At 38.0% G+C, this 9,944-nt stretch overlaps 1 protein-coding gene across 1 annotated transcript; it reads right to left on the bottom strand.

Moving 5' to 3' along the window:
• Positions 1-459: 459 nt before the first annotated feature.
• Positions 460-5,526, bottom strand: LOC120113250 (uncharacterized). Its single transcript, XM_039134127.3, has 2 exons — positions 5,275-5,526; positions 460-1,030 (listed from the first exon to the last, which is right to left on the bottom strand). The coding sequence occupies exons 1-2, from the start codon at positions 5,382-5,384 to the stop codon at positions 823-825; spliced, it is 318 nt and encodes a 105-aa protein (XP_038990055.1). The 5' UTR covers positions 5,385-5,526; the 3' UTR covers positions 460-822.
• Between the last annotated feature and the right edge of the window lie 4,418 nt (positions 5,527-9,944).

The raw sequence follows: 9,944 nt of genomic DNA, 5'->3' as shown, positions 1-9,944 counted from the left end.
ATCAATTTAGAAAAAAATGACTAGGTTTGGTTTACAGTGTTCTTATCCAATTTCTTGTATAATACTGATAAGTAGCCAAAAGTTTTACTTTCACATTCCAAGACTGAAATTTTGAGCAACATGATTCAGACAGCAAAGCCAAGTATTAATTATAATCTGTAAACCAGAATATAGGAGGTAAAAATGTCATTTCCTGTACAAGCACATTTCAAGAAAGATGTAGATACCCACAATGTATGATTTTGAAACCAGACCACATAACAAAATTCTCATGATTTATCCAGGAAAAGGAAACATGTTGACCTAACCCGACTTAAAGGAGCAAAGCAGAAAAGGATTATCATCTTAGCCCCTTTTCTTTTAAGTCTTATTAATTTAAACCTAATGATTAGGTTATTCAATCCTAAAAAAGACAACACAGATTCTTATGATATGGTGTAGATCTTATTGAAAGATACCTTTCAGAAAAGTAACTGACATATCAATTTGATTAATAAATATTGACATTTTACAACCCAACAAAAAATAGATACAGAAAATGCACATCATTTTGATGACATATTCAAGTTAGCTGCGGAGTCATAAGACTTTCAACATTGGCCTCAGCATAATATATTGAAGATAATACCTCAAATACATGGCATTTCAGGACTGAACAGAGAGAAAAGCCATACCATGATAACTCTCCCCGAAAAAGCGGTGGCATGTGCAAGCCAATGTAAATCTTTGATGTGCAATCTCAATACAGTAATCCCAGTTGAGCGACTCTCCACTATTTAGCCAAGTTATCAAGTGAAAAATTTATCAAATCTCCCAGGATATTCACATGGACAAAGGTAACAACATTCTTCTCTCCTTTTTCCTTGAAAGCTTTCTATGCCTAGAAATTTTCAGACACGTAGGAAGAAGAATTCCGAGACATATAAAAACAGCTGAAAGTCTGAAATGTTTGAAATAAAGTGTCACATAGGAAGATATTATGAGGAAACAAAATATCAAGGCATATGAAAGAGCCACAACAACATCCTGCCTGCAAAAACACAAAAAAGGAGTTAAATTTAATCATGCCTATCTAAAAGAATAAACTGACAGATATTCTGATAATGGACAAAAAATAACAAGAATCAGAAGAGCAAATTGTCCAGTAATATCTCAGATAAGATTGGAGACTCCCCCCAGGGAAAAGAAAAGAAAAGAAAAGAATAAAGAGACAGCAGGCTAAGTGGAATGCTTGCCCAATCACTACATAACCTCCATAATTTAACTGTCATCAATCATTAAATTCTCATTTTTTATGTAATAAAAACTAGGTATCACGAGAAAAGAAAATATTCATCCCAACAACTGAGTTCAGGAGTAGTAGCAATGCTCCAATATGCACTCAAGGTTGTTTAGTTAGCTCCTTGTCCCAACTATTTCTTTCTACTCCTCATATTGTGTATCTATTTAATTCAGTCAAAAGGACACAGCAGATATGGTGCTAAAAGTTTGATGATAAAAAGTGAAGACAAATGGCTACAAGGGTGGTCCTTCATCGTGAGAAGGGCTTTAACTAAGGTAAAGGGCATCCCAATGCATGAGGCTCCCACCACTTGAGGGGAGGGGGCGTTCTAGGGAGAGTCAAATCCATGCAACTTTATCTCCGTATGCTGAAAGACTATTTCTGTGTTCCGAACACATGACACCCAGGTCATAGTGCAGCAACATTACCGTTGCCCCAAGGCTCACCCTCTAAGGCTTTTAGTTAAGGTTTAGAAGCCAAAAATGCCCATTTATATTTTGGTTTCTAACATCTTAGGTAGTTTGAAGAAGAAACGGGGCGAACATTGTGTTACCATTGTCACAATACACTTCACTTCTCGTGTAACAAATCTAGCTCTAGACCTTAAATTTTTCACTAAATTGTTTTGTAAACCAACAAATGAATCAAGCCTTTGTCAATAAATCCAACAGCTTTTTGGAGATATAGGAAAGCGTGTGAGATGCAATTTTTTTTTTTTAAATCATGTCCTCTAGGTTTCCATATTTCAAGGTTTTCAAGAGTGTCAAAAAGATTGAAAAAAATCTCCAGTATTTAAGAAATGGTATTGTTGCCAATGATGGCCTTCATAAGTTGAATTTCTAAATAGTTTCAAAAGAACAAAAAAAAGGAGTGACTCTATCACTAGGTGAATGCAGATCCATATAGGTTGAATCCAGAAAAAAGCCATACAGCTTCTAGATAGCAAAGTTTAATGAACAGCACAAAAGCTTAAAAAAGGGATATACTTGAGTTTTAATAGCCATGACTGGCTAAATGATTGAAGGAAAACACAAATATGCAAGAGAAATTGGTTTACGATGAGGAGAAGAGGGATAACTATGATTCTCTGAGAAACTTATGCAAGGATGTGCAATTAGGAACAACAAACATTACAAAATGTTGTAATCTTAGAATCATGTGCTAAACTATGCTGCATATACAACATTTGGGCGACTGCTCATGGTTTATGCATTTTCTAAACTTTGGCCTTTTTTCTTCTTTTTCTTCATTTCTTCATTTCTTTATTATTTTTTTTGAATAGTTTTAAACAAAGTCAAGAGTATTTGGGAATTTAAAGCAATGTGGAATTCTAGGTGTATAATACATTGTTCCATTGCTTCAACCATCTTCAAACAAATCAAGCTAGGTGTTGGCTGGCAAGCACTTTCATAAGTAGAATTTATCAACAAATGCATATGTTGGAAAAGGGTTCCAAAATTCTATGACAAGCTTCCTATCCTCGCCAAAGACAAGTCATCTAAAATGTGATTAAAAAAGAATTGCATTATTGAGTTTGCAAGGAAACCAAAGAAGCAATCTACCATGACTTTTGATAACAGCGGAAATCAGATCCCAAGGGAAATAGAAGAAAGACGAATGAGCTATCCTTTTGTACTGATGTTTGGTAAAGAAGAGAATTAACAAAAAAGATTGATGTAACCCAATAAGATTTTAAAACCTTCAAACTCAGAGCTTGAATCCTTAGCTTTTTGCAGTAATTCTACAGAGATCACTTAGTACATCAATTACTTTCCAACCCATTCTTATACTTCAATAAAAGATTTTTCAAAAAATTGATTGCTTCAATTCACCATGTTTTCAAAGTTATATTACTTTCTTTCCTCAAATACTTCCAATTCAACATCGGTTATTTTCTTTATTAACTCAAATAGTAGAAATCAAGAGTCTTTGACACACTAAAACTTCAAAATAGCCTTAAAATAGCCCCTCCAAAGCATGAAGAATATGATTGCATTTGTAGCTAAAAGGATTAGAAAGGTCTCATCCACAAGTCTTCTACATCCTCCATCCCTTTGTACTATTGTTGCTGCATGTGAGTATCTTAGAAATTTCACTCCACCAAGGTATGCAGGTTTCTGAACATGGTTTTTGTAGCTCTGACTGTAACTATTTATTGTAGAGGTTGAAAACTTCATTAAGAACTTATAACCTTTATAATACCAAGTCCTTTAATCCTTGTAACGAGACTAGGAGAGTGCTCGCAGAAGCATATAAGCATGAGAAATGAAGCAAACTCATCACGTTTTTCATCTCTAGAGTCAACGCTTGGGTGAAAGCATCAAATAACCTTACTCTATCGACTCCATACCATTGTTTTAAAAGATTATAGGTGGGTGGGGGCTAAGACCTAGGTGCTAGGCAGGTGCTCAGGCACACACTCAAAATCAACACAGCAATAAAAGAAATTAATAAATATAAAGAAATAAATAATAATCATTATTTTGAAAAATATAAATACCATATAAGATGCAGTAAGTTACGAGTAGTACCAACTTTGCTGCATTCAGTATCACTTCATATTTAATATCATCCTCGATACTCAAAGATGACACAAAACATCAAGGCAGGAGCATAGGCAGCCAATACAGCTGTTTCCATACATTGCTTCACATAATCATGAATGAGGGTAGATGTTTTCTCTCTAGAAAGTCGAGACAGATATGGAAACACATTATCCGACTTGTTGATTATACCAGACTCTCTAAAGTTTTGCATTGTTTCTTCTTTCTATCCTATAACAAACTTCACCTCGAAAGATTATTAACTTCCAAAGGCCCCTTTCTCGTGCAAGAGATATAACCTTATCGAAGAACTTGACCCTCCCTAACATGCATGAACTTGGGTATCAAAATTTAGTGCAGGCACATGTCAAATTATCGTTTCTTTTGCAATATTTAGAAAAAGCTTTCTTGTGGATTTGTAGACAGATGTCATGCAATACTAATAGTATACATGTCAACACAAGAACTTTACAGTAACATAAGGTCCACCCAACGTAAAATCACATTATAGTTATATCTCTTTATAAGGTCCGTCCAATCTTATCATGTAGTCTCTAAAGCCATGCATCCAAAATAATTTACTTACGTTAGTCATCATCCTCAGGCCTACACCCCTTTCTCTTAGATCCACTAGTTACAACCTCCACACCCCATCCCTCTATGTCTTCTCCTGTCTCTATACCTCCTCCATCTCTAACATAGCCACTTACGACATCTAAATAAATATAACATTAAACTTGTTGAACAACAAAGTTTCCACATCCTTGACCTTCCTTCAAAAGGAAACCATTCACTTTGTACCCATCTGTATATGCCAAGCCCCTCCAAAACCAGATCGTTTACATAAGATTCACACTTCCCATAATAAGTCCCAGATGGTTGATATGCAATTTAGCCACGGAAACCAATATACCTCTCTTTTTCCATCTGATCCTCCATGAAAAGGCAGTTTTACTCTAATTGAACGATAGGCACATCACCCATGCAAACCAGGTTAAAAGCTTGTAGCTTCTCATGGTATCAACACATAGTAGACAAATACCTTCTTACTCAACCTCGCCAATCAATATAGACACAGTTTAAACATTCAAAAATCAAAAAAATTGTTCCATACATTTCATCCCTTCGCATCCAAACCACAATCGACAACTCATATTCCCACCTAAAAGTTCCAGTTTTATAAGTTCTTCTAATCCGTTCCAAATTTCGCCATTTTCTCACTTCAGGGATAATCTTGACAACAAGATTGAAATAAATATAAAAAAGAATCAAATATCTGTCCATTCTTATAAATTTATAAGAAAACAAACGGGCGCTTACATCAAATCAATGGATCCTTATCAAACAATGTTTCCCAGGAGATTGCAGCGAGTAAGAAACGAAAAATCTCCATAAAATCGATGAATTTATCGAGAAAAGGAAAAAGGGGAGAATCGGGTGGAAGAAAACCTGGTGGTGATGTGGGGTTTGGGAGAGAAACTCGTGAGAGCTGCCCACTTGTGCTGAGACCGGATCTGGTATTCTCTCAACTGCTCGACGAGCTTCGAACGGGTGATCATCTCCCCGATCGGGGGGCCGCCCTTCCCCCCTTCCGCCTCCGATCCTCCGATCCACCGATTCACCGAGACGAGGAACCACGCCCGGTTTATTTACCGGGATGGGGGAAATAAAAATGGGAACCAACCGCGTTCTGCTGATTCGCGGAGGAGGGTGGGCTGCGATGACCCGAGGTGGCAATGGTTGGCGTCGGTTTAGAATTTGAGGTCGAAGAGTTGTATATAGTAGTCACGTGCATTGCACGTTTTTTGAGTCTAGTAATTTAATATTCCATAAGTGGTTGAATGTAAACGATGGTTGCATTGTGTTTGAAATAATGTCGGCAGAGCGATGCCGACATCAGTGAAGCATTTTTTTTCCCATTTAAAACCCTATAGGATAAAGAACTCATAATCGTGAAGGTATCTCCCTCCTCCCCATTAGCCTCACCAAACAAAGGACAGCATATCTCTCTCTATTTTTAGTCTGTTTCATCAATTCCTATCTCGATTTTTTTCATCATTGTAAATCGATTTTGTAATTATTTTTTTTTTTTTGGTTCCAAAAAAATTATGCATTGATCCTAAAAATCATACATAAAAAAAATCTATGTATATTTTTTTAATAAATAATTTTATAAAAAAATTTAATTTACATATAAATCGAATCTTTTTTTAAAATATCTGCATAATATATTCCTGTGCTTCCAATTTTTCATCATCACAAGTTAGAACTATTTTTTTCTTGTCTTTTGCGATTCATTCTAGTTTTACTTGATTCCCGATTGTGACTGTCCTATTAGTAAGATCTTTTTTTTAGGAGTGAGTAATTTGTCCAATTCATGGATTGAATTTGAATGATTGATTCGCGAATAATATTAGGTCCATAGATTTATGAATTTTTTTCTCTTTTTAGTTTGGTCTGTAGTACTCTTCATGAGAGATAAACAACAAAAATGCACCAACCAAAAATGCAGCTATTATTATCGAGTTTCATAAATAATAAAAGAATGAAATTAGGCTTTGGTGTATGTTGCATATGCGCATCACGAGTGCAAACGAGGCTAATTATGACCCTTTTCATGCTATGGATCCTAATCTCATTCTAACCTCGAGATGAGGAAAAGTTTAGTATGCAATTACTCGTATAAAAATAATTGATGGAAAATTTAGTATGTCGGAATGTTGTGCAATTGGCATGTGTCTTACAATTAAAGAGGGAGCTGGTTTGGAGAATTGCACCTTACTAATATAATATTTTTTTGTATGAATAAAGAGAGAAAAAAAAGGTGTAAAGTATCTTTTTTGCTGCAATCTTTGTAAATCTTGGTAATTAAATTAATTGTGTGTTGTAAATATAGCGGTGCTTGCCATGTTAGCATATAGTGTGATCTGATAGCCCTTTTGAATTATGTTTGTCAAACTTATTATGTTGTTATGTCATGTTCACCATAATTAAGGAACTAATTGGCAGCCTAAAACTTTATAAATTTTTCATCCTTCAAATTGATAGATAAATGAGGATCTATAATATAATTGCAGTATTTTTTGTGTTTTAAGTAACAGATGTTTTAGAAGGGACAATGGGTCATGGGTCAAATTAGATAAATAATGCAAAACTAAATCTTTCAAGAGGTTGTCTAAACTGTCAATAAAATCTCTTAGGATGCATTTGGTTTGCAACTAGAATCGGAATCGGAATGGATTGGAATGAGAATCTGAATGGTTGTATCTTCCAATGTGTTTGGTTCGTGATCGGAATCGGAATGGTATTTAAATACTATGAGAGAGTAGGGATCGAATTTTGGAGGATTGGGGCATTTTCCGTTTCTCTTGGAATCGAAATGGAAATGAGACTCCTCCCAATCAAATGACTGGAATAGGTGTCACTCATTTCCATTCCCATTCCCATTCCATTCCAAAGTCCAACTCCCCTGACTAAGCATGCTTTTAATGGTTATTGGTGTGGCCTAAATCTAATCCATCCTCACATGTAGACATATGGCAAGCATTTTGAAAAGATTTAAATTTGAAAAGAATTGAATTCTTGACAAGGTCCAAAAAAGAAAAGAGATTATGATTGTTGCTGGAAATTGGACCCGGGGGCGACCGTCAGCTGAGAGGGGGGGAGAGCTCCGCTGCTGGAACAGTAGGTGGCGGCGCGTCAGCTGGTGGCGTCCTCCTGGAGAGTCCTGCAAGAAGCCGGTGGCCGAGATCTCCGGCGCGCCCTCCGATGCTTAAGTCAGAGGGGGGCTAGTGTATGAGTGGAGTAAAAGAGGAGAATGTTTGTTCTTGTGTGTCTGTCCCCTTTCTTTTTTCCCCCAGGTTCCCTTTTATAGTGAGAATATTATGTTACCTGAGAGGTGATAGGGCAAATTGTCTTTTTCGTGATAATTGGGCATGATCATGCTCATTAATGGCGTTGTGGAGAATAAGACCGGATCAGACCGGAGTTAGCGAATTGTCATGGTTGATCGGACCTGTTGGAGTGGTTGAACCGCCGGCCGTGGCGGGCCTGGGGTTCGTAGACAACAAGTGCATTAATTGCTGAGCGAACCGATGATCAGGGAGAGCCATATGCTTTGATGGTCTAGTGATCCGGAGATCATCTTGAGCCGTGTTCATTAATGGTTGAGTGCATTGGAGGCCCGCAGGAGTCGCACGCATTAATGATAGGGCGTGCCGAAGGCCGGCGGAGGTCACGTGCCTTAATGGGTTGACGACGGTAGCAGAGTAGGTGGAGTTGGGTATCCAGTTGTCAGATCCTCTCTAAGGGATTAGGCTGGGGTCGCTCGGCACCTGGTCGGGTGCCGAGCTGAGCCAGTTGCCCAGTGGGGTGCCTCCAATTCGAGCGTTGTGAGGTCGGCGCGTTCTGGTCGGCGCCTTCCTGGTCGGGCGCCTTCCTGGTCGGCGCTCCTTTCTGGTCGGGCGCCTTCCTGGTCGGCGCTTGGGTTTTCCCCCAACAATGATAAATTTAAATCTAGAAAAGGAAGGAGGTTACAGTAGTCCTTGATTCTCACCTCCAAATTATAATAGATCTGATGACCCAAAGAGTGACTTAAAGATTGATTTTGATGATCACAAAACCTTGAAGTATAAATACTAATGTTTGTGTTGCAAGAAGAAAGATATTTATTTTGCAAGGAATATAGCAAGGTGGAAGAATACAAGAAGGCCTCCAAAACTCTCAAGAAAAGGTAGAAGAAAGCTACAATTCATTGGCCCAAGTTTCAAGTTCAAAGAATTCAAGTTGAAGGAGCAAATTCAAAGAAAAATTCAAAAGAATAGTCCTCGAGTCGACTCCTGGAAGTTTAGAGTCGACTCTGGCACTCTAGAGTTTCAAGAAACAGTTCTCGAGTCGACTCCGATACTCTACGAGTCGACTCCGACTAAGAACAAACAAAAAAAAACAGAGAGTTGTTTTTCAGCGCTACAGTGATCTCGAGTCGACTCCCAACTTCAGGAGTCGACTCCCAGCTACAGTGCCGGCAGACTACTATTCACAGATCGACTCCTGTTTCAGCCGAGTCGACTCCTACTTCAGCCGAGTCGACTCGAGCACGCTGGGAGGCATAACGGCTAGTTTTTTCTTGATTCCAACGGCTCTATTTTTGTCTCTAACGGCTAGATTTTTGTTTCCACTCCTTCTAAAACTATAAAATCAAGAGGAGAGCTAGGAGAGAAGGTATGGAAGTGGGAGAAAACATTTAGGGAAGAGATTTGAAAGAGATTACAAGGAAAATCTTCCATAAGCACAAAAGGGCCATTCAAAGTAAAATAGAGAGAAGAAGAGCATCCAAGTGAATCCCAAAGCTTCCTCTCCATCCGTGTGCTGCCTCGGAGATCCTCTACTTCGTGCAAAATCAGAAGAGGGGCAAGTGAAGAAGAAGCCGAGTTCCTCCATCTACAAATTAGTTTGAGGGCTTCTTCTCTTTTCTTTACTTATTTACATTTGCTATATTTGCTTATTTGAGAAGCTTGTATTTGATATAAACTCTTGTTCTAGTATCTTGTAACTTGATTCAATCAAGGGATTGAATCAAGGGGTTAAGGTTTGTTGGTAAGCCAAAGAGAAAAACCAACGTTGTAAGGTTGTGGTTGGTGAGCCTTTGGGGAAAACCAACCGGGTTGATTGTGAACCCGGAAAACAATCATTGTAAGGTTGTGGTTGGTGAGCCTTTGGAAAAACCAACTGGGTTGGATTGTGAGCCCGTGAAAGCAATCGGTTGGTTCTAGTCGGTGAGCCTGTGAAAACCGACCGAGTTCGTTGTGATCTCGCAAAACAACAAGTTGGGTTGTGAGCTTGTAAAACAACCGACTGTAATCTAAGGGATTATAGTGAAATTCCCAAGAGGTCTTGGAGAGTGGATGTAGGTGCTGGGGTGCACCGAACCACTATACATCTTTGTGTTTGTGATGCCTTATCTCTTGTATTTCATGCCTTCCATTCATGCTTAATTGTGTAATATCTCTAGCTTTGTTTTCTATAGAGTTATAAGTGATTTGCTTAGCTTCCACTCCATTCTTACCATACACATAGATTAAAATTGATTATACAACTATAAGTTAGTTTTAGATCAATTG

The sequence above is a fragment of the Phoenix dactylifera genome, chromosome 15 (assembly GCF_051530095.1).
Source record: "Phoenix dactylifera cultivar Ajwa chromosome 15, Ajwa_hap1_PhDact_Kaust_v1.1, whole genome shotgun sequence".
Lineage (NCBI taxonomy): Eukaryota > Viridiplantae > Streptophyta > Magnoliopsida > Arecales > Arecaceae > Phoenix > Phoenix dactylifera.
Note: the sequence above shows the minus strand (reverse complement) of the source record. Positions and strands in the feature narration are given on the sequence as shown.

What these genes read in the sequence shown, in the direction of transcription:
- LOC120113250 (XM_039134127.3), bottom strand. Translation starts at nt 5,384, where the DNA reads ATGATCACCCGTTCGAAGCTCGTCGAGCAGTTGAGAGAATACCAGATC. An exon ending in AAACCCCACATCACCACCAG is followed by an intron (nt 1,031 to 5,274) that starts GTTTTCTTCCAC and finishes GTGTTTTTGCAG; the next exon opens with GCAGGATGTTGTTGTGGCTC.